A 24,816-nucleotide genomic window follows, 5' to 3' on the forward strand; every position below is an offset into this window, starting at 1 on the left:
CTGGCTTGGAAAAATGGACAGATGAGGGATAGAGAGAGGGAGCGGCAGGGGAGCGTGGGGGATTTTCTTAATGGGAGCTGGACGTTCGGCTCTGTCAAACGCATTAATGGAGGGGTTTGGAAATGCTCAGACTCTCTCCCCTGGTTACACCTTGAAATATGTGGGTGAAAGCGTCGCCTATGACTTCTCCTTCTTCTCCCAGCCCCCCTCTGTTCAACTATTCACCAAACGCCCAATTAATTGCCCCTGCCATGCTTTTCAAAAACGCTGTAAACGCTTTTACTATACTGTAAACGCGCTGTCTTTGTGCCTGTGTGTGTGTGTGTGTATATATATGTGTGTGTGTGTTTGTGGGTAAAGGGGGGTTGCACTTACCAAACCCTTTTCAACTTCTATAATCAGACTTTGGTTGACTGGAGTGTAATTTAGCCCCAGACAGACTTCCTCCAGTCCTCCCCGGTGCAGCTAGCTAGCTCGCTAGCTATTGAGCCGCCGCGTTTGATGTGTTCTGCCCTCCACCGACATCCAGGCCTCTTCCAAACCCAGCTGTGTGTCCGGCCAATAAATGTGTTGTGTCAGAACGGGGCTGTGCGGTATCTCGGCAGCCGGTAGGGGGTGCGGCGAGGTGCGAGTCACGCTTGGACCGCCGACCCCCTGTGGAGATGTGAAGGAGCTGTGAAGAGTGAGTGGAATATGCTGAGCTGTGGATAAAGAGGGGGGATACCCACCCGTCTGTGTGTGAGCCTCCTCTCAGGCAGCTCTTCATTTGGCCACTGTGCCTCAGAGTACAAACACACACACACAGCAGGGGGTAGAGGCACTTTGATATTCATTGATTACCCAAAAGCAAAGTAGCACTGAGTTACATATATCGGGTGTGTGTGTGCGTGGGTCTGTTGGTGCGTTTGTTCTCGTTATGTGACTGAAGCCTTTTGTGTCTCTCAGATGACTGTGGTGCGTCAGGCGTGTGAGGAGAAGATCAAAGGCCTGATGCCAGCAGAGCTCAGGCAGGAGCTGGAGGACACCATCAGCTCTCTCAAGGCTCAGGTGAGACAAGTACAACTCACTCACTATGAGGACATGCTTCCATTATCAAATCCAAATCTGAAGAGACAGATACTGGTGTAGTGGCTGTGCAGCGGGCATGTAAACCTGCTGTAACTCCATTTCCACCAATCACAAGACTGGAGGCTCAACTCACAGTTTGGACTACAGAAGTATCTCCGTTCTTTCATATCACTACAGATCCTCAATGTGACAACAACATTGGAATTGGTTTTATAATCTAATGTTATGTAATATGCAGTCTAACATGTCTGATCATGAAACCGAAACGAGTGTAAAAGAAGAAATTAGACCTTGATGTAACTTTGAACGGAGGTGAAGGTGCCGTGTGTGTGTGTGTGTGTGTGTGTGTGTGTGTGTGTGTGTGTGTGTGTGTGTGTGTGTGTGTGTGTGTGTGTGTGTGTGTGTGTGTGTGTGTGTGTGTGTGTGTGTGTGTGTGTGTGTGTGTGTGTGTGTGTGTGTGGACACTGGACTTTGGTTACAGTGCAGTAAAGCCCTGAACAGAAAGAATGACATCAGTCAGTATGTTAACATGCATGTTAGAACTTCATATCCAAAAATTGTAATTTGGTGTGGATGTCATCATGAGCAGAGCGTCCTGTCACATTGACTTTGTTTTGGTGTTGTGCATTACTGTAACATAGAGGGAAACAAACCTGGGAATGTCTTCATGTCTCTGAAGGAGTGGGAGCACATTTGAGTGGGGTTGTGTGTGTGAAGTGCCAGATGAAATGCTAGAGCTTTCCTGAGGTTTTCCCCACATGAAGGAATGTGCCCTCCCCTCCAGTACGGTAGTCCCACAACAATACAGATTCTTTTGGAGCCCAGGTTTATTCTGCCAGGCTCTAGATGTGTAAATGTAAGATGGAGTTTATGTTTCACTCCCATCGACGACACTTCATCAATAAACTCACACTTTGTAGCCAAACACAACAATGCCAGTGCAGCGCTTATAATCTTCCCTCTGTCCCCATGTGCCTTAACCTCCCTGCCCTTATCCCCCTGACCTCTCAACCCCTGCTGTCCTGACCCCGAGCCTCAACAACCCAGCCTTTCTTCCACTTTCCCCCTACTTAGCTAACCCCTCTAGCCAAAAACTCCCAACTGACCTAAAGCCATCATACCTCCTCCCCTTCCTGTTTCTCCCTCTTCCAATGCAAGCTTCTAATTTCTTTCCAACTGTTTAGCCCTGGCGTAAAGCAGAACGGATCGCCGTCGAAGGTTTAATCCGCACTGATACAGGCTGTGTGCGTGTCTGTGTTGCAGGTGAACTTCCTTCAGAAGAGAGCGACGCTGCTGCAGGAGGATCTGGATGCCTGTCGCAGCCGGAGGTCAGCAGGCGTGTTTATGTGGGACATACGTGTGTGTGCATACATGGCTCCTGCTGCAATGTTGATGCAGCAGAAAGGCCTCAGTTCGATTTGACTCCGCCCCTTAATGTTGTCTGGGTCAACAAAAGTCTGTTTACATTTGTGTTTAGGCAGAAATTCTTCAAAAATCAATCCACTTTCATTTTGTTTACTTAATCCCATCGCTCATATTTGTCCTATTTTGTCAATCTCAGGCTGCTCAACGATGATTAACCTGCATGTAAACAAACTGACCCATCTTGTTTCTGCTCAGGTGACGGCTGGACTCTGGTTCTGCCGGGATGTGAAGGATCAGACGCTCCGTCCGATGTGGCGGCTGCTGCAGACTGTTACTGGGTATTTAACCTCTTACCTCTCACGCCACCAGATCAATCATTTGTATCATGCCGTGTTGTGTTCTGTCATGCTTTTTTTTTTTACTAATGTTGAAAGTATTTAAAGGAAATTTTGTCCTAATGTGAAACCGACCAATGTTCATTTGTTTAATAAAAGTGTGTATCCTGTGCATCCTTTTCCTTTGTCATGCTTCATTTGTTTTGGCTTTGGTGTGAGCATGCACTTCATCTTCTTCAAATACCTCGTGATTAATCCTTCAAATTAAAACCAACCCTTGTTTACGTACGACCACAACATGCATGTTAACCAAGATTAGCTCTGTAACTTTACCCCGAGTCCAAGACCTTGAATTCCCATCGCTCCCATCACTTTTCAGCCTCGCTTTTGCCGTTCAAGGCCCCAATTGAATTGTAAGGAGTAGTTGGGGGTTTGTGGTGGTTTTAGATAAAGAGCGCTGGGAGCAGATTGTTTGATCGTCAGGCCAAATCCTACAATCCTCCGGCCCCGTTTCCCTGCCTCTGCCACCACTTTGTGTTTTACCAATGGCTCCACTCAAACCCGAGCTCTGCGACCCAGACATTCGAGTCCACAAAACGGCCGTCCCGTCTCCATGTCTCCTCCAAAGTGTGTGTGTGCGCGCGTGTGTGTGAGCTTTTATGATGATGATTTGGTGTGTGGACCCAAGAACAGGCTCCGTAATGATACTCCTTGGGTAGTTCACGTCTCTGGTAGGTGAGGAATTTGCGGTCTTGTATACTGATCATTTCAAGAGAATCGTATTTTTTCTGGAGAGCAGTTTGGAGGCGTTATGTTCCCAAAATCAGATTTGATTTCAAAGGCCCCCCGCCACTTATTTGCATTGGAATTGCTTTTCTTTCTACACACACACACACACACACACACACACAGTTTGCGCTCTTCCACGTGTTCCTATTGTCCGTGACCTGTTCTCCCGTCTCCAAACGTAACTCTAGACGGCTCGCTGTATTTATTTGATGTGCTGATTCTGCTGCCCGGGCGGGTAGAGAGAGAGAGAGAGAGAGAGAGAAGAAGAGAGGAAAGAAGAGAGGACTGTCAGGCTGACATCTGAGAAACTGGAATTTAGTCTTTCAGCACAAAGCCTTTGTAGACTGTTGTTTCTGGAAGGAGCGCACAGAGGGCTCATAACTGTTGCAACATGGCAACTCAGGAAGATGTGCCGGGCGCATTTGTGTACTCGTATACTTGTGTGTGTCCATCTAAAGGTCACTCCACACTCTTACTTAGCAGGCCTTTGTTCCATCCAGCCACAACCTCTCCTTCTAATCAGCGTTGTGTCTTTGAAATAGTTTCACTGTCTAATTGATTGTGTCTGCCTCTAAAGTAAACCCTGTACTTGTGTTTGTGTAAATAGAAGCCGTGGATGTCGTTTCCAAACAGCCGACACGGACTCATTAAAGATCAAAAGGCCGCTCTTCCTCTTGGTTATCTCCACATCAGACAACTGGACCGGCATGTGATAAGAGCAAAGGGGCGGTCAGGGAAATCCCCAGATTTACACTCATCGCAAATGTCCTCACTTTACACCGGCTGCTTGTTGCTCGCTGTTTGTTGCTGGCTCAGGACGTTTGGGTGAATTCCATGCGAGGATGAAGCCTTCTGCGTCTGTAGCAGATCAATAACTACACACACTACACACACACACACACGTTTGCAAAAGTGTCAGAATCCACTTTGGGTTTCCGCTGCGTATCTATGAGGAAATTGCAGATGTGGAAGTTGCCTGTGGATGTGAGTCCAAACCAAACAGCGGCGGTTTGGATGGTTAACACCCTGTAGCATCGGGTGATGTGAGGTCATCCAGCTCTCGCACGCGTCTGCTTACATGATTTGCATGAGAGCGCCGACGTCGGCAGCGGCGGTGGAGAAGGTATGCGTGCGTGTGTGTGTGTGTGTGTGTGTGTGTGTGTGTGCGTGTGCGTGTGCGTGGAGCGAGTTCACCCGAGCACTTGTTATAAGCCCCTGGGATAGACTGTACATCTGCGTGTGATTGACAAAATCCTTGTGTGTGTTTGCATGTGCGCGTGTGTGTGTGTGTGTGTGTGAGAGACACGTGTGTCACTGGAGCTTTTTATAGCGCTGTATTCTGAGTCAGACCCTAGGAGGCCTGTGTTTGGCTGCTGTACGCCGCCTGCATAAATAAACCTGTTTATCGACGGCACTTCTCAACACGTTTCACTTACACTTTTTATTCTCTCTTCCATCGTGTTGTCGTTCTCTTCGCCGCTCTCCCAGCTTGTATCGTTCCTTCTCTCTTTGTTGATTCGGTATTTATGGCAGTGATACTTTCCTGTCACTCAAACACAACAACTATTGGGGCGGGGGGGGGGGGGGTTGTGATGTGTGTGTGATTTGAGAACAAGTAGGTTAGAGGCCATGTAAAGTGAAGGTGTGTGTTTGCGTTAGGTGGGATTGTCTCCGGGCTGATAGTGTGGGTTGAGTAGAAGGACAGACGTCTGTGTGTGGGAGATTTGTCTGTCTCGCTCGGCCCGTGTCTCCGTCTGGGTCTCTATATCTGTCTCACATTTTCTTTTTTATCTTTATCAGCCTCTCTCCCCGTCTGACACACACACACACACACACACACATGCTTGCACTAGAAGTGTTCCCGTGTAAATAGACGCAGATTCATATTGACAAGGCCTCTTTATTATTTTTCCTCAGTCTTAAGCGAAAACTCGGAAAAACATCCTCCAATATGATTGAGTTTGGAAGTCCTGCAGTCGATTTGAGAGGGAAAACTCAGCTTTGGAATGTTGTTATGGATTTGATTATTTGATTTACTCCACCGTTCTGATCCTAAAAACTATTCAGGCATAAATACTGAAAGCTTCTGTGTCAGATCAACACTTTTTTCTATGTATTTTGTTCTACAAGCACCAGAATCTAGAAGCAAACGTGTCACTTTTTTTTCTTTCTTTTTTTTATCTGCACCAGTGCAAATGTCAGACTACTGAAATCCAAATCTCCAAATCACGTTTGATGTCTGAAGCACTCTGGCTGTTCTCGCTCGGCCCATCGCCACCATCTAATCCGCTTTAGAGCAGATCTCTGTTGTCATGGCGCTCTCCCGATTGACGCTTCACGCCCTTCTTATCGTGCAACAGGAAGACCGAAAGTAAGATTTAAAAAAAACTGGCATCTGTTGAATGGACGATCAATTTAATCACCTTACCAGTCTGGGAACCGCTCTGCTTCCAAACCGCCAAACGTGACAGAGTGATGTTTTTGCCAGTGGCACTCGTAGACGGGGTTAAAGTGACGGATTAAGGATGAGCGAGGGCGCCTGTAGGGTTCAGGTTAAGTCTGGATGAGAGTGGGACCGCTGTCCTGTCGAGCCTGATGGCAGAACAGTGGAGTCCAACCCTGTGAAGTGTCTGCCTGGTGCTTCAGTGTGAGCGGCGGCGGAGGAAATGAAAGTCATTACTGTCAGAGTGGAGTGAGCTTCATGGCCCAAACGGGATTAGACAGTGCATCCGACATTGTTTCTATACATTGGTAGACTTAAAAGTCAAGCGCAAAATAGGATTAAAACGAGGGAAAAAAGACCAATAAATAACCTTCAACACCCCCTCTCCTCCTCCTCCTCTATTTCTCTCTCTTTCTTCTCTGCTCTCCTTCACTACCAATTCCCTTACCTGTTTCATGCCTCCTTCTCCCCTCGTGTCTCATGTCCAGGCTATCCCACTCTCTCTCCCCGACGCGTCTGCCGTCTTCCATTTGTCACACATCCCACCTCATTATCTGGGTGCGCAGGTAGGGCGCAGACTCCCCCCTCGCCCCCCACACACACACACTCTCTGTTTGGGAAGAATGGAAAAAAAACAAACATCCTTCTGGGGCCAAATGAAGCTCTGTCTGAAATCCAACTTCATTTTCCCTCAAATTGAACCCTTTAAAATCAGCCCTCACCACTGGCGGCCTCTTCCTCTCCTCCTCTTCCTCTCCTCCTCTTCTTCCTCTTCTTCCTCTTCCCCTCTTTCAAAACAGCACCCTAACAAGCCGGTGAATTGTTGCCCTTCCTTAACTTTTAAGGGTATTAAGCACCATGTCCAACTTCAAAGCCTGTCTTAACGCCACACTTTAATTGTGTCTCCCTCCCTGCGTTGCCACCTGATTCCGCTGACAACAGCGCTTCTCCATCTCCATCCTCCTCCACTCTTTGGTCCTCCTCTTACTCTTACTGTTGTCTGCTGACCCCCGCCCCCGCCCCCGCCCCTCTTCCTCCACTCAACAGCTCCTTACTCCCTTCAGAGGCTGTTGTCCCCACCCCACCACCCCACCACCCTGTTGTCACCTACTTTGAAGAGGTAGCCTCCATTTCCTCTCTCGCCAGTCGGTTGTTGCCCCGGGTGTGTACACACCAAACAAACTTGAAACAGTAACCCCCCCCCCTCCCTTTCCTATATCGGCCTCCTCGCCTCTCTTTATCTGCTCTCTCTCTCTCTCTCTCTCTCTCTCTCTCTCTCTCTCTCTCTCTCTCTCTCTCTCTCTCTCTCTCTCTCTCTCTCTCTCTCTCTCTCTCTCTCCTCTCTCTCTCTCTCTCTCTCTCTCTCTCTCTCCCGCTCTGTCTGTGTGAGCGGACTTCCTCCTCATGGCTCTGTTGATAATTGCCATAAGCTTCCCTCTTGGTTTCATTTTCCATTGTCCTCCCCCAAATTCTTGGCTCTGGCTTGAGATAAAGGGATGAGCACTTCAAAGGGGCCTGCAAAGAGTTTAACCCCGAGCCGAAAGGAGCAGCCCACAATACTGTAATTGAGAGCAGTTACTGATCACAGAGCTGCAACACAGACAGGACAGGAGAGACACACACACTCTCTCTCACTCATTCACTCACTCACACACACACACACACACACGCACACACACACAGGCTGAGTGTTTATGACAGCAGGCTGAGGTGGCCAGTAGCAGTTACAACACGGCCACGGCTGCCCAGGAGACCGTATATCCTGCTCATAAAAACCTCTGTAGTCCTCTTGTTTGGTTGGGTTGTATTTGCTTTGTTAATAAAATATGACTTTAGTAAGCAGTAAAGGTTAGAGAGAACTTTGGAGAGTTTGGTTTTACATTCTGTACTTACTTATTCTGTGCACATGATCATTTATAAAGCCTGTCACAGATGTATGGCCTCGTCTGTCCCCGTCTATTTATAGGGCTCTTTGTAGTCCAGCTGAATTTGACCTGTCCCTGTAATAACATCTTCCCAAACAGAGAGACAGTTACACCCCATAACCTCTACCCCCCCCCCCCAACCCCTATTTTTATAGGCCCAGGAGCCAAGGACACCCCCTGCTCTTTGGCCAGTCACAGACTAGAGGTCAGCTCCTGAGGGGGCTAACAGGGAATCCGCTACCTAAGGGGACCTCCCAAGAACCGTAGAGGGGGTTGACAAGACGGGACATGAGGGTCCGACTGGCCCCCGGTACTGGCAGGGGGTCCGCGCCATCGCCATGGTGAATGTTTCACCCCGGTGTGTTTACTGTCAGAGGTCAGCGTTAGCCCTGCAAAAGTGAACAAAGGCGGACATTGTCTGGGCAGCACGCTGTGTGTTTGCCTCGTGGGCTCGGTTGCAACGCGCCGACCTGTGTACCTACACAAACACCCCGGTTCCTGTAGACTTGCGCTTTTAGGAGATGAGAAATCGTGTTTGCGCAGACTTGTTTCTACCTCTGAGTCATAAGTGTTCTCCTCTGGCATGGCGCCCGTGTCAGATACTCCGCAAGATCCTTCACTGGCTCACAGGGTATCAGTTTGATGTAGGAACAACGTGAACGTGTTTGGAGGAATTGCAAGGGCATGAAGTGCCAGTGGCCTCTGAATGATAAGTGATCTCTTAGTCATCAAGGCCTCTTCAAGTGCAATTTCCTCTTTTATTAACCTGGATGGGAAAGGAGGCACCGGGGGAGCAGGTCTGAGAGGCACCTTTACCAAAACAGGCCCATCAAAGAGTTGCCATCATTGTGCCGTACTTTGGAATCCATGTCCACTGAGACAACAAGGACTGACAGACACCCACTGTCTCCCTTTCAAGGATACAGCCAGTCTTCTTGTACAAAGGCTCCCCTGTGGTGGCTCATTTAAACACTAAAGACCTATACAAAACACTATTGACTGTGTTCTATAAACACTATAAACATCACCAACAGATTCATCTAAATTAGCTGTAGTGTTTCTTAATGTCCATATTCCCTCTGTCCTAACAACTCCTCTCAGTTACGCTGGTGAATGTATATTATAATGGCTTTACACTCCTTTTTGTGTTATCTCACTATAAGCACTGTGGAGAGGGTAGCTAGGTCCATCGTCAGGGGAACCATCGCCAGGGAATCCGTTCTGATTGTGCTGTGGTCCTCTGTTACCACTGGTAGGAGCTGTGGGGTGACAGCAGCCCTGTGATTTGATTTCTTGTTTCCTCATAGCGTATCTAAACAAGGTCAGTGGGTGTTGGAGTAACCTAAAGATAGATGGAAATGTAAACAAGTCAATATGTATTTTAATATGTGAGTGAACAACAGACAACTCCTGAATTAAGGTTATGCTCGCCCGGTATTGTTAAAAGTTCGATTTTACATGATTGGGACTTTTGAATCCTTTTTGTAGGAAGAAAAGGCAACTGATGGTAAAAATCTGCCCTGCTGAAGTGCCTTTGAGCAAGGATTTGTGCCTGCTGACCCTGATCTAATGCCTCCAGGGTTTTAGCAAAGAGGAGTTTCTTAATTAATCATATATAACATAATCTGCCTGGTGTCCAAAAACATAAAAATCCATGACGCTTTTCCACACTGGCGCATGTTTTGTGCACTCCCGGGACTCCAACGGGTTAATCTGGAAAGCTATGCGGGGTTTTTGAAAAGAAAAGGATCCCTGCGTCTTTTAAGTTTATGTAGCAACAGAGGGATTGTAGCGATAATGCTATTGGGGCGGCAGATCAGTTACTTGTGACGTCCCAAAGCCTCGGGGAGTTGGCTCAAGATTGCTCGTCTTTGATAAGGTCCTCGCCATGTGGCTGCAACTTTGTGATCTGGGAAAATGTCGGTAAAATCACACAAAAACCTCCCAGATCGGGTGACGGAGCGAACGGGTGTCCAGATGCCGTTCTAAGCCGAGGGGGTGGCGCGAATTCGGGATCTCCGCGGCTCGTTTGGTTTTTTTAAAGCCAGCGCCGGGCGGTAATAGTTTTTATGTATCTGTCGGGACCCGGCAGTCGGTGTCTCACTTTGAAGTGCGGCTCCTCCAGCCTGCGCGTTCAGTCGGTGTCGGAGTCGCCCACAGGAGGGACCTGCTGCGCGGCATGGCAGCCTGAGAGAGACCGCGGGGAGGAGGAGGAGGAGGAGGAGGAGGAAGGAGGAGGAGGAGGCGGCGGAGGGAGGAGAAAGCCAGATTTTTCCCCCCGCACGAGTACGTTTCTCTCTTCGAACCCGAACGGACTGTATCACGGAGCCGTGGTCACTGTGGATTTATACGCGCTCTTCTTCTTATGTGGATAAAACAAAAGCAACCATTTTACATTTTAATTTTATTGGAGAAGTGAAGGATCGATGGTAAGTTAGCAGAGTGTCTGTGAGTGTGTGTATGAGTGTGTGTGTGTGTATGAGTGTGTGTGCCTCCTCAAATTGGCCCCCGTCGGAGCTCCCTTTGATGTGCCGTTGGCTCGCCTTTGAAGTAATGTTCTGAGATAAACGAGCCGATTTTCATGCGTTTAGTGCGGCCGTAAACGCACCGGATCACGCCGTATCATTCTTACGCTCGATGCTTTGACTTTAATCTGGATGTTTTAAGTTAAAGTGTGTGTTGTGAAGCGTTCGTCTCCCGTCTGTGGAATTCCTCCCCTCCCCAACATCTGACACTTTTGTGTACTTGGGGTTGGACTCCAAAGCCTAATAAACTTTAAGCGGCTCCAGAATTTTCCTCTTTTCGCTTTAACTTTTGAATCAAATAGGCCAGGAAAATGCCAAAAGTACTGAGTATGAATGTAAACTGCACTTATTTCCAGAAGTGTTGTGTTGTGTGTGTAACTCGGAAAGAGAAGTTGCAGTTGTGACTTTTATCCGAAGCTGTTTTCTTCCTCCTGACAAGTTCACGTTAACGCAGCAGAGCAACAGTGTGTCAGTGAATGCAACATTATAGCGATTAATCGACAATCCTCCTTGAGTAGTACTACTGCACTGGACGCGAGCGGTGTCATTGACTACTCGGTCACGTTGTTCTGACCCGGTTTGTCCCATAAGCTTGGCATCAGCATTGATCCATCCGGAAGCCTGAGTAAAGCCTGTCCGTGCGTAATGCGGCGGTATTTTGTATCAGTTTTCATGGTATCCTGGTGAATCCTAGTCCAGTGTGGTTCTCAACAGGCTCCTTCTCCTCCTGTAGACCCAAATGAACGGTGGTGTAGCTTCAGGGGAAGAGGATCAGGTCAGTTCGGTTTGGTTTTACGCACAAATCTATTTCGAACCAATAGAATGTTACTTTTTAGCCTGAGATGTGAGGAGTTGCTGGTTGGTGTGACGCTGCAGCAGCATCCGTGTGTGTTTGTGTGTGTGTGTGTGTGATGTTCCTGCAGACCAGCGTGTCTCTGTGTGAAAGTCAGCGAGGTCCTGAAAATACTCTGCCGCGTCTCTCCGCTTTGAAGTTGGGGCGGATCTGGTTGTGATTAGATCAATACTTTGTGTTTCAGAGAGAAGACGGGCAGCTGGAGAGAAGCTCCCCGCTGACATAAGAGAGTGAGGAGATTACAGTAGAAGCTCACAGGAGGCGGAGAACGCGCAGCCTCTCTCCCGCTGCGTTCGGAGCCATGAGCCGGGCGCTTATGGACCACATCGCCAGTAGTTTCCGAGAAGATGCCCCTCGACCCCCGGTGCCCGGGGAGGAGGGCGAGGCGCCATGCTACCCCGGCAAACTCGCAATGATGAAACCCCCGGAACCCTCTAAACCGCTCTTGCTCGGCTCTCCCGGTTCTTCTGCGCGGAGGAACGAGGATGGACTCGGCGAGCCTGAGGGCAGCGCCTCCCCGGATTCGCCGCTCTCCCGGTGGACAAAGTCGCTCCACTCGCTCCTCGGAGATCAGGACGGCGCTCTTCTGTTTCGAACATTTCTGGAGCGGGAGAAATGTGTCGATACTTTAGACTTCTGGTTCGCCTGCAATGGCTTCAGGCAAATGGACCTCAAGGATACCAAAACGCAGAGAGTCGCCAAAGCCATTTACAAACGCTACATCGAGAACAACAGCGTCGTGGCCAAACAGCTCAAGCCGGCGACTAAAACCTTCATCCGGGATAATATCAAAAAGCAGCACATCGACTCGGCGATGTTCGACCAAGCGCAGACCGAGATCCAAACCAACATGGAGGAGAACGCCTACCAGATGTTCCTCACGTCGGACATTTACCTCGAGTACGTGAGGACTGGGGGGGAGAACCCGAGTCACGTCAACTCGAACGGCTTGGGGGACCTGAAGGTGGTGTGTGGATACCTGCCCACGCTCAACGAGGGGGAGGTGTGGAGCTGTGATTTCAAAGCCAAAGCACTGGTGGGCTTCTCCAAGACGCAGAGGGGCCCCGTGTCCATGAGGGCGGTGGAGGCGATGGAGAACGGATACAGGTATTTATCTGATCAATCGATGTTTTCTGATTCTTATGTGTTCATCGAATCAAGGTCGCTGGATGAATGTGACTGGAGACATTCGCTGTTGCGCGTAAAAGCGTGCGTAAAAGCGCAACGCACGTCCAAGGCGCCAGCGGTTTGGTGAACTTGGTTGGGAAGTCTCTCTTTCTCACTCTCACACACACACACACACACACACCGTTGCCTGGATTTCCGGGGCTTTTGACACAGATGTGAGCCGGTTCCCTTTGGAGATGATGGGCAGTGAGGCTTTTATTTGAGTAGTGACAGCAAATGGGAACTGAATGTTGACTGCACAGTGGATTGGATGGATGCCATCTGTGTGTGTGTGTGTGTGTGTGTGTGTGTGTGTGTGTGTTTGGGGGGGTGGGGAGGGGGGGTCTATTATGCATCTCTCCTCTTCTAGTTGTTTTGCGTGGAATCCTGCTTCCATCTCTTCCACCCCCCCCCCATTCCCAAAACCCATCTCCTTATCCCTCTTTTTCTCGTCTCCCCCCTAGCTGCTTCCCTCCCCCCTGCCTTCTCCACTTCTATCTACTCTTTTGGAAAACTTAGGGACGGGACTTGGAGGCGATGCTTTTGGAGTGAAAGTGAGGGGAGAGGGAAGGGAAGGACAGAGAAAGAGAGGGGGGGGGGGAGTCATGAAAGGGAGGGAGGCGAAGAGGATGAATGGTGGAGAGAAGGAGAGAGAGAGAGAGAGAGGGGCAGAGATGTAAGAATGCAAGGCCAGCTGTGTTAAATACCTGACTCTGTGCAAGCCCCTCTGAAGGTCAGCCTGGAGCTGGGGGCCTAAAGCTTTAGTCATGCTCTCTCTCTCTCTCTCTCTCTCTCTCTCTCTCTCTCTCTCTCTCCCCTTTCTCTCTCTCCCCTTTCTCTCTCTCCCTCCCCATAACGGACTCCTCACACTACTGCTTGTTGCTGTTGTGTGTTTTATACATACGTGTATATATATTTTGGTCAGCCCCTCTCTCCTCCTCCTCCTCCTCCTCTTCCTCCTCCTCCTCCTCCTCCTCCTGTACCACGGCAGGAATGTACGCACAGCAGGAGATGAACGCTGAGGAAAGAGTGAGTGTGAATTGGTAGAGATGGAAAGAAAAATTGCAGGCTATTTAAGAAGGCATAAATAGTGTTTTTGGTTCCTAAGTAGAAAACCAAAGTTTGTCCAATGCAGTCATCCTGTACGTTAGACAAGCAGGGGAAAATGTGTAGAGGGACGGAGCGTTCCAGCCCTCACAGTGGCCAGTTGCATTCCTAAAGTCCTATAGGGGCGGGTTCATGGTGGTGACGGTCAAACACACACACACGCACACACGCACACACGCACACACTTCTGATCTCAACACACTCGACTCATTCATTAAGAAGTAGAAATGCTGTCCACCTGTTGGAGACCTTCTTCTTCTTCTTCTTCTTCTTCTGAGACCATCTTTGTTATTGTGCCCTCGCCAGATCGTACAGGAGAGGAGACGCCGTCACCTCCTCTCACGTGGGCTCCTTCGCCCCCGTGAGCAGCACCAACGACAGCGAGGTGTCAAGCGACGCCATGGACCGACGACTCCATGTCCATGACCGACAGCAGTGTGTAAGTGACTATTAATCCCATTTGTACGTGTGTGTGTGTGCGTGTGTGTGTGTGTGTGTGTGTGTGTGTGTGTCTTATCTATTTGTTGGCGAGGAGGCCGATCTCAAACCCGGCCGTAAAGCGGCGCCGTATCAACAGAAGCTCTGTCGGTTGAAACCTCAAGCCATAAAAAAGGGCAGATATGGAGTCGGCTTCGGGCGGCGGGGCAAATGTCCGCCGTGGTACGTGCTCAGGCTCAGTTACGTGCGGCGGTCACGTGTCGCTCCCCTGACGAGGCACTATGAGGTCATCGCACGGTGCACAACTGAAGGCCAGGGATGCTCGGGTCGACCGCTTTGAGAGAGAGAGCGTCCTACGTGCAGCATGTCGGCGAAGCGTCACAGTTAAAGATACTTACAGGCCGACGATGTTTACAACCTCTGGCCTCAGCGCAGATACGCCGGCTATAAAGAGCTTTTCTCTTTCTTTCTTTTTTTTTTTTTTTTTTTTTTTTTTTACAACAGGGAGTTTCTGCTCGGGCATATCTTCAGGCCGCCTGCTTCAAAGGGGGGCAGGGGCCCTTACAGTGCTTCTCTGCTGTACTTTGCTCAACGCAACGCGACAAAGCGGGCGGCCACGGGGATTTAACCCCGCAGCTCATCCCCCCCACCCCCACCCCCCCCCACGCTCTGATCAGAATACCTGCCTCTCTCCGGGTCAGACGCAGAAACATCTCAGCCTTGTTTATAGATAAAGAAAAGAATAGAGAAGGGGGGTTGGGGAGGAGGAGGCGGGGGGTGCGTGGGGGGGTTTTGCTGCTTATATCTTATTTATGGATTTGCTTGGACGCTGGGGAATGCAGCTGCGCAGACTTCAAACATTACCTTATCTTACAAACCAGCCTTTTGATGTGCGGAGATCAGAGGCTGGCTGCGGCAGCGTTTGCCAAATGAAGATTGGGAGGGGGTGGGGGGGGGGGGGGGGGGCAGGGAGCGGCTGAGGGGGGGGGGAGGTTGGGGGGGCGACGGGTGGTTGGTTTTCATGCGCATGACTGTGGCATTTCAAAGCAAAAAAAGAAGAAAAAAGTGCTCCTCTGTTAGGCGAGGTCACCAGGAAGCTGCTGCATTAGCGTGGGAGAGGAGAACGGCAACGTACGCCAGTCAAGTGCTTCGGTTTTGAAAGGAAATGAAAGTAGACGCCGCGCAGTCAGTTAGTCAGTCAGTCAGTCAGTCAGTCAGTCAGTCGGGGGCGCGCCATTGGGCGGCTGGAAGCAGGTTAGCCACGCCCTTCTTGAGATAAATATAATGAGAAGCTGATGTTCACTGCGTCCTCGGCTCCACATAAAAGTCATTAGGGAGATAGTAATGCTGACAGTTCTGTGTGTGTGTCTGTGTGTGTGTGTCTGTGTGTCTGTGTTGAAAGGAAATGGTCAGCGGGGCGCCCAGTGCTGCACTGGAGCCCAGAACTGAAAATGAGTGTCGTTTCTAGGGCAAACACCCCCGCCCAAACCCCCTAATGTGAACCATCTAAGCCACCCTGCTCCAAAACACACACCACAACACACAACACACAGACACACACCACACCAGTACAGATGACACCGGCCCAGATACTATTTGAGATCCAGCATGAAAAGAACAAACAGGAAGGTGTAAAGTGCACATTGATCTTCCAGAGAGGCCGGCGGCCCTTTGACGACGGTCCCGATCGGATCTTTTGACCCTGTTTGTAACGATTGTTCCCGTTGTTGTTGCCGTGGCAGAGATGGCGTCCCTCCGTACAAACTGGGCTCCAAGAAGCAGCTACACAGAGACATGCAGCGCAACATGAGGATGAACAGCCAAGTGTCTCTACCTGCTTTCCCTGTAAGTACACACACACACGCACACGTACACACACACACACGCACACGCACACACACCTGCTCTGGTGTTTTTGAACCTGGGTCCCACTGTGTACTTTCCACACCAGCCTCTGTTCCTCCTCTTGCTCGTTTCCATGAATAACTCTGCACAAACTGTATTCGGCATTTTCTATTCAACAACACCCGACCAACATCTAAAGAGGAACGTCAAAGATCCAGTATCTCTCACACACACACACAAACACACACACACACAGCAGCACCCTCACTAGCTTTGGTGTCACCTCCACCCCCATTAGGGTTCCTTGAAGTCTGCGGGAGACGGGGAGGTCTCTAAGCTGTTTATGGGCTCGGCGCTCAGAACACGCCGGGGTTCTTCCTCCCCTGCCGACGCTGTAAATATGGAGAATAGTGGAAGAGATGAGGAAAAGATCTCTGCCGCTTCATCCCGAGGGCTCTGAAATCAGCCCGGGTCCCTAACAAACACACACACACACACAAAGATTCCCAGACACATTCGCACTCACATACGCGCGGCGCTTTGATCCGGGGATGAATGGAGCAAACGCACGGGGAAGTGACAACTTCCAACAGAGCTGCCCCCCCCCCCCCCCCCTCCATAGCCTGCTACACACACACACACACACACACACACTTTATTCACTCAGCCAGCACCCCTCCCCAAAAGTGAGGGATCTGAGGGCAGAGTGTGATCGTGCCATGTGAGCTCTCAGTGGGTCAGAGGGGAGTTGGTAGCTTAAGGCTTAAAAGAAGCAAACTTCAGGTTAGAGAAGAGGGCAGGAAAGGAGTTCAGAGTGTGTGTGTGTGTGGGGAGGGGGTGGGGGGGGGGTCTTACAACAGAAGTAGCTTGTTAAAGTCAAGCTACTCCCCCCACCGCCCCCCCATTCTGAGATGCACATGGCGTGGCTTGTGTCCTGGCCTGGAGAACAAGGCGAGCTGCGTCTCTCTCTCCCTCTCTCTCTCTCTCTCCCTCTCCCTCTCTCTCTCTCTCTCTCTCTCTCTCTCTCTCTCTCTCTCTCTCTCTCTCTCTCTCTCTCTCTCTCTCTCTCTCTCCCTCTCCCTCTCTCTCTCAACATTGTTTTTGTTCTGTTTTGCTTTCTAATTTTTGTAGTTCTTTTTTATTTTGTATTGTTGTCGAGCTCCCTCTCCCGCCCCGGGGCTTCGTCACACAGCACCTCTTCCTCTTCCTCTTCATCCCTCTGCTACAAAGGTGTGAGAGAGAGAAAACACCAAAGAGGAGGAAATATAAAGAAAGCTCCTCCCCCCCTCCCTCTTGCAAAAAAAAAAAAAAAAAAAAATGCAAATCCTCTCAGATATCTGTACCTCACACACACACACACACACATTCTCACACTGTCACTGTATCCTGCAGCTCAAAGGTGCCCAGCGTGACACGGGGGGATAAATTACCTCAACCTTTCTGATCTCCCTCCATTTTTGATACCTTTATCTCCTCTTCCTCCTCTCTCTCCCCCCCCTCCCGCCAGCTCACATCTCTGCATCTCCACTTCTCCCATCTTTCTTTCTTTTTTTCTAATCCCTCGTCCTCCCCTCCCTGGAGTTCCTTCCTCTACCCCCTGTTGATACCTGGCTTTTATTTCTAACCGCAAAAAAGGCGCTGCTTCCATCCATCCATCCATCCATCCATCCATCCATCCATCCATCCATCCATCCCCCTCTCTCTCTCTCTCTCTCTCCCTCACTCGCCCCCTGTGTTTGATATTTGACGAAGAAGCCTTTGAAGTGCGCCGACTTTAAAGGGGCTCGCTGATGATGACAGAGCGTCCCGGGCAAAGCCCAGCGTGACCGTAGACCGGGCCTGCCGCCTCCTTGGGCTGTGCGTAGAATTTGACAGATGAGGATGTTTCTGGAGCAGGTGGTGTGTGTGTGTGTGTGCGTGTGCTCGGTGCAGGAGAGCGATGGAGGGATGGTGCACGGAGAGCTTAACCTGTCTCCTTCTCCCAACAGCGCACGCGGCGTCCTCCCAAGGAGATGGTCCCCATGGAGCCCGCACAGTTTGCAGCCCAGCTCATCTCCCGTCTAGAGAACCTGAAGAGAGAACAGGACACCATCAACTCCCTGGAGGAGAGGCTACAACAGATTCAGGAGGTGTGTGTGTTTGTGTGTGTGTGTGTGCGATTAGTCTCTTTTGGAAAGATTCCCTGTTAGTTTAATCTGAAGTTGCTGACGTCGTTGTTTGTGTTTGTGCAGGAGGAGGAAAGCGAGGATGCAGAGATGATGGGCAGCGCCCCCCAGCTCTCCCCTCACCCTCTGGCCCTGCTCCCCGGTTCCTCGGAGGAAGACCCCCAGGCCATCCTGGACGAACACCTCTCTCGTGTCCTGAAGACGCCCGGCTGCCAGTCCCCCGCCGTGGTCCGCCACTCCCCTCGCTCTCGCTCCCCGGAGCACAGGGCCTTGCCGCGGGCCGGCTGCGGAGTCAGGGTGCTGAAGACGGCGCCGTCCGGCTCTTTCGTCTCCGGTTCCGACCAAGCGGCCTTCGCTGTGGCCGCGGGCTCCAACCGAGCTCTGGTGAGCAGGCAGAGCACCAAACACATCCACCACCACTACATCCACCATCACGCCAGCCCCAAGACCAAGGAGCAGATCGAGCAGGAGGCGGCCCTCACCGTGCACGGCCTCTGTCCCGGCAGCACCGAGTGCCCGCCTTACCAGCGCAGCCGCAGCCTGGGCAGGGAGATGTGCGGGGCCACGTCGGCAGAAACCAGCATGGGGTCAGTACCCGGCACTTACTCCACTTCACCTCCTTTGCACCGCCGCCCGAGTTTGTATTTAACCCCGGTGTTGTGGACTCTCCTCCCCTCTCTCTCTCTCTCTCTCTCTCTCTCTCTCTCTCTCTCTCTCTCTCTCTCTCTCTCTCTCTCTCTCTCTCAGGCGTTCCAGCTCTCTGTCTAGACACGTGTGTCGCTCAGGCGCCGAGGACGGTGTGGCAGATCGATGCACGGACGACTACCGGGCCCTGCAGCTGCCCAGCGACACCACCGACCGCTCGCAGAACGTCTGGCAGTGGATCCTGGAGAGTGAACGTCAGGGCAAGCACAAGTCTCACAGGTGAGCAGAAGCACCAACCTCCGCCTCTTCATCGCCGCAAGTGGAGGAACGCCTCTAACCCGTCTGCCCGTCTCCTCTCCCTCAGTACGCAGAGCACTAAGAAGTCGTTCGGCGGCTCCTCGGCACAGACGCACACGTGGGGCGGCGGCGGAAGCTGCGCTCACCTGCGCGGCCACCAGCCGGCTCATCCCTTCATCCAGGACCCGGCCATGCCTCCGCTGCCTCCTCCCAACACCCTGGCTCAGCTGGAGGAGGCGTGCCGCCGCCTGGAGGAGGTCTCCATCAAGCCCATCAAGCAAAGGTACCCTAACCCAGAACCTACCTACAGATAGAGACCATGACTGACCCTGACCCAGACTGGAGGAAATGTCCGTACGCCGCCTCCATCACACTTCTGTCTCGCTTCTCCGCAGGCATTCCACGTCCAGCCTGCAGCGGGAGAAGAGCCACCTGCTGCCTGTCCAGAGCGGCCTGTCCGCCCCTCTGTCCCCTCTGTCCCCTCTGTCTCTGGCCTCCAGCAGCCCCTCTGGATTCCACGCCGCCGGCTCCGCTCTCCAATCAGAAGAGTACGACGTCTCCTCCTTCTCCTCTCCTCCTCCTCCTCCTCCTCCTCCTCCCTGCTCCTCTTCCTCCACCCTGCAGTGTACTTCCACCCTTATTAACTCTTTCACTGCTCACTCACTCACTCACTGCATATGTAGGGACAAACACACACACACACACACACACACACACACACACATGGAATGCAACTCAAAGTGCTTCACATACAAATAAGCGAGCATCGATTACGCTATTCCCGCTTCATGCACACACACACACACACACACACACACACACATACTGGGTCACTCTGCTTGTACTTGACTCTTCTGTGTGTAGTCTTCTTCTTCTTCTCCTCTCCAGCGCTGTTCTGTTTACCATTCCTCCCGTTTGTCACCTTTACCATTGCCTTGTTCACTCTTCCCTCAAACTAACCTCTCTCTCTCTCTCTCTCTCTCCGCTGGCAGGATGAAGGAGTGTAAGAAGGCGTCGGGAGGCCACGGGCTGAGCGGCGTGGAGACGGTGGTGACGTACTTCTTCTGCGGTGAGGACATCCCCTACCGGAGAAGCATGAAGAGCCACAGTCTCACCCTGGGCCACTTCAAGGAGCAGCTCCGGAAGAAGGGCAGCTACAGGTGTGTGTGTGTGTGTGTGTGTGTGTTTGTGTGTGAGGGCGTCTCCTATACCGGCCTCTGTGCCTCCGCTGGAGCTCGTTGCCGCGGCGTCCTTAAATGGAATTTCGGCGGGGAGTGTGGGAGTTTTTGAAGTCACAATGCAGCTTCACAGGAAACACAAAGGAAACACAAAGGAAACACAAAGGATAGATGGCTCAGCTCTGTTTAACTGTTTGTGTGCGCATCTTATACTAATATAGACTATAAATCTGTCTGTCTGTCTGTCTGTCTGCCCTGTTTTGTGGGTGCAGTCTGCCAGATTGGAGCCTGTGTTTGTGAGGGGGCAATGTGAAAAGGAAAGGACGAGAGAGAGAGAGAGAGAGAGGGAGGGAGGTGGGGAGGAGGGGGAGGTTGATGTGGGGTGGGGGGAGTTTGAACTGCAGCGATTTGGGTCCCATCTGGTATTGATTTCCATGCTAAGGCACACTTAATACACACGGCTTTGAAGCCCCGGCCTCTTTCATTTCCACCAACAAAGACTCACACAAATGGCCAGCGTGCAAATTCTTCACTGATGCTATCAGGGGCTCTTTCTTTCTCTCTTTTTTTTTCTCCTGCCCTGGTGTGTGTGTGTGCGTATGTGTGTGTGTGTGTGTGTGTGTGTGCGCACATGTGTGTACACATGAAAGTGATTGCATTGAACGCGCACAATGTTTACACACGTTGTAATCATTTTATGGATATTTTTGGAAAGGCAGATTGTTAAACGGCAGATCGGCACTTCAAGGTTCCTGGACGAGTCCACACACACACACACACACACACACACACACAGGCACACATTTAATACATGTGTGTGTCCCTTTCTGCCGCACGTTGGACACAAACCATCAAACACTCAGGACAGACGTGTGTTGAGTTTCAGGTATAGAGCTTTGAATTAAAAAAGGAAATGAAAGATCCACTTGGAACTTCTTCCTGTCCAGCTGTGTGTGTGTGTGTGTGTGTGTGTGTGTGTGTGTGTGTGTGTGTGTGTGTGTGTGTGTGTGTGTGTGTGTGTGTGTGTGTGTGTGTGTGGAGCTTTTTTGGTTCAACAGTTGTGACAAGCACTTAGTCCCAGTCCTCCACATCTGTCCGCTCTTCCCCGCCCTCCTCTCTCTCTCTCTCTCTCTCTCTCTCTCTCGATCGCTCGCTCACTTCCTGTGTCATACCAGCCGCATTTTTGTGGACGCAGCTTTAACAACAGCCAGAGAGTGTGTGTGTGTGTGTGAGTGAGTGAGAGTGTGTAGCGTTTGGTCATTTCAACATGGCAGCGGACCAACAAAGAACAGTACTGCAGGGCAGTGCCAGACGATATTGGTGCCAGATGTCAGAGCAAACAGAGGGGAGGAGGAGGAGGAGGAGGAGGAGGAGGGAGGAGGAGGAGGGATCCAGCCACATAAAACATGCTGCAGAGAGCCAGCCTCTCTCCCTCTCTCTCTCCCTCTATGACGGAAGGATGACTCTTCTTCTTCTTCTTCTTCTTCTTCTCCTCGCTCCTGTCAGGCGAGGTGCAGGGCTTCAGTCCTGTTCCGTGTCTTTAACCCTTTCATGTCGTCTTATTTTCCCGCCCCGACTCGGCCGGCGCGGACGAACAATAGACGACTTCCCAACAGAGCGAGCAGAGGCACTTCTGTCCTCGCTGCGACTTGGAGTGTGTTTTAAAGACCTTTAATGTGTGTGTGTGTGTGTGTCCCATGTAGTTGAAACCTCCCTGTGTGTTAGATGTGGCTGCTGCTTGTTGTAGTTGAGCGGCCGGAGCACGTGCTGCCATGGGAACCCTGGCATGGATCGCTCCTACCTCTCTGTCAGTCTCCCTGTTCATTAAGAACAAAATGCTCACACACACACACACACACACACACACACACAGTGAAACATACCCACATTCCACCCCACACATGGAGCAAATGGAGGCTTTTTCCATTCCATACTTAATGAGTGAATTCTGAGCCCCTAACCCACCAGGACCCCCCCCCCCCCCCCTCCCTCCCCCTGCTGGTTTCTCTTCCTCTAAAATGGAGGGGGGGGGGGGGGGGGTTGCATCATTAATGGCCCAGTGAAGTCATTACCGATGAGAAACCCCTCCTGAGACCCCCCCCTCCCTCTCCCCCTCCCCGCCCCTTTTCTTTGGCGTACACACACACACGCACACAGTGTTGTGAGTCGGCTGCCCTTCCTATAGCTCTCAGCAGGGGGCCGGGCTCATCCCAAACACAGGGGCAGGGAAGGACACAGTGTACCCCCCGCTCCTCTCTTTCTTCCCCTCCGCTCTCTCTTCTCCTCCTCTTTGTCCCTGGAATGATGAAACCGGGGACTAGGAGTGAGTGTTTGTGTGTGTGTGAGTGTGTATAAAAGCTCCTCCTCCCCGTACATGTGTACCAGTGTGTGTGTGTGTAGGGGGGTTGGTGGTAATGACAGGCAGACTTGCAGGCACCCAGAATTTCAGCCTTTTGTCAAAGGAGCGCTTCATTTGCACGTGGGCCTGATTGGCCTCTGTGAGTGAGGGCAGAGCTCAGGACGGGAGGAGGGAGGGAGGGAGGGAGGGAGGGAGGGAGAGGCTCTGAGTGCAGCAGCAGGTTCCTCCTCACGTGATCCTGTCAACCTGGGAGAAGGCGGGGGGGCGGGTGTAGAGGAAAGATTTAGCAATTTCTGTGTGTGTCAGCCCCTGGATATTAACCCCCCCCCCCCTCTCTTGGTGCTGCAGGTACTACTTCAAGAAGGCCAGTGACGAGTTTGAGTGCGGCGCCGTGTTTGAGGAAGTGGCCGACGACTGCTCCCTGCTGCCCACCTACGACGGGAAGATCCTGGGCAAGGTGGAGCAGATGGAGTGATCCCAGCCACAAACTGGAATATCATGGAATAGACCAACCAGCACACGGATCTAACCCTTCATCCCTCCGGCACGCACAAGTCTGGATGGCTGCGTCCTTCATGAGACGAGTCCACGTGGAGGTGGAGACGTCGAAGGAATGTTGGACTGACAGGCGGAGAAAGAAAGAGAAGAAGGGAAGAGGAAGTGAGCCGTTATTACTTCTTGATGTGACAAGAAGACAAACTCTTTGTCACTGGACTCGGAAACATCTGCGTGTTTCCCAAAGAGACTTTAGGTGAATGACCACTCGTGGAAGAAGCAGGTCAGCGGGTTGAATCTCAGACTGGCGCCCGAGCCAACCTGGTCCTGCCTCTGCTGGCGTCTGCACACAGGCGCTCGCCGGCGCTCTGCTAATATGTACATGCACATACACATGTACATTGCATTTTATTGTGACGTTTGTATCGGTATGTAGATTTCTATTGCTATTTATTGGATTTATCCCCGACCCCCATCCCGGTTTACTTCCATGGACAAGCTGCTTGGATTTGGAGGAACTTCTCCAATTTCCCACACTGAAGATTTTCCCCAACTGAGCATCGATTCCCAAAAAGAAGGAGACGACTCCGTCCATCTCCAGCCCCACATGTTGAACTGTATAAAGACACGCCTCTTCACTCCTCCTCCCACTTCTCTCCCTGCAGATCCAGGGGGGGGGAGGAGGGGAGGGGAGGGGGGGCATCTGTCCTCTGTGGCTGGAGAGGCGACTGCTGAAGCTCTAAATATTGATCATATTTACTACAGCAGCTCTATTTGCGGCCGTGTCCCCATCTGCTCCGAGCAAAAACTCTCTAAATGTGGAAGTCCCTGCTCCCGCTGTGGGACTCTGCCCAGTTGGCCTTGATCAGTCGCATCTTAGTGCCTTTGTTTAAGTGGCGCAGGCAACGCACAAACAGCCTACGTGTTCTACGAAGAAGAAACGGCCCTGAGAAGCTCCTGGAGTCCCTCAAATGTGTTTACACCAATATTAATGTTCTACCAACAAAAAGCTCTATAATGTGTTCCCCCCCACCATGCTTAGCAGTGTGTAGGTGTGTGTGTGTGTGTGTGCGCTGTGGTTGAGTCGGGTCACTCGGTGTGCTGCAGACGGTGATGATGATGATGATGATGATGGTGGTGATACACTATGTTCACAGTGTTTGAAATGCTTACAGTAGCTGTGCCTACATGGATTCTGTGCCGTGTGTCGACCTGTTTTCAGGGTCTTCTTACTCCCTTGGTTGTTACAAGGGGCCTTAATGTGGAAAAGATATTTTTATGCATTTTAGTATCCGTTTCCTTCATGTAAATGTTTTATAATATTTTTCATGGCTTCCTTCGGCTCCACTTGTAAACTGTAAATTATGCGTTATATAGAAGCTCAGTTGAAAAAGATGCCTCGGTACTTTAATTATTGTAATTATGAAGAGATGTAGCCTTTATTAAAATGTTCTATTTTTCAAATGAGCACATGGCTTTGGATTGGTTTGTCTGTGTGCTGGGGTGGGACGTTGGACTAGCTCTAATTGGGGTGTGTGTGTGTGTGTGTGTGTGTGTGTGTGTGTGTTTGTGTTTGTGAGATGTCTTGCCCCACACACACACACACACACATTTGCATCCATTATGGGCTCTTAATTTACTCCCGGATGGAAATTAAAACATGCAGCGTTAATTTGGCCACCAGAGCCCGCGTGTGTTTTAGCATGAGAGCACACGTATGTTAATTAGACATTTGGCCAATATGTTCCATAAATGCATTTCATCTTGTTATTTACATGCTAAACCATTTGGCCTCCTGTGGCACAGATGAACTCTGT

General features: G+C 51.0%; 2 protein-coding genes across 2 annotated transcripts in view; both read left to right on the forward strand.

Annotated features, from left to right (window-relative positions):
* Positions 1-2,925, forward strand: part of cep112 (centrosomal protein 112) — a 75,864-nt gene extending 72,939 nt beyond the window's left edge. The window contains exons 25-27 of the mRNA XM_076164578.1: positions 946-1,047; positions 2,332-2,396; positions 2,689-2,925. Of these exons, the coding sequence (XP_076020693.1) occupies positions 946-1,047; positions 2,332-2,396; positions 2,689-2,692 (171 nt within the window). The 3' untranslated portion in view covers positions 2,693-2,925. The remainder of the gene's footprint in view (positions 1-945; positions 1,048-2,331; positions 2,397-2,688) is intronic.
* Positions 2,926-10,183: 7,258 nt separating this feature from the next.
* Positions 10,184-24,466, forward strand: axin2 (axin 2 (conductin, axil)). The gene is given in 12 exon segments (XM_076164636.1): positions 10,184-10,354; positions 11,488-12,410; positions 13,884-13,980; positions 13,982-14,016; positions 15,758-15,860; positions 17,849-17,989; positions 18,092-18,612; positions 18,773-18,949; positions 19,035-19,250; positions 19,363-19,515; positions 19,960-20,127; positions 22,853-24,466. Coding segments are annotated over 11 exon segments (2,544 nt in total). The 5' UTR covers positions 10,184-10,354; positions 11,488-11,604; the 3' UTR covers positions 22,980-24,466.
* The last annotated feature ends 350 nt before the right edge of the window (positions 24,467-24,816 follow it).

Source organism: Genypterus blacodes, unplaced genomic scaffold, assembly GCF_046128005.1.
Source record: "Genypterus blacodes isolate CSIRO-AG114 ecotype Tasmania unplaced genomic scaffold, CSIRO-AGI_Gbla_v1 ptg000137l_1, whole genome shotgun sequence".
NCBI classification, from domain to species: domain Eukaryota; kingdom Metazoa; phylum Chordata; class Actinopteri; order Ophidiiformes; family Ophidiidae; genus Genypterus; species Genypterus blacodes.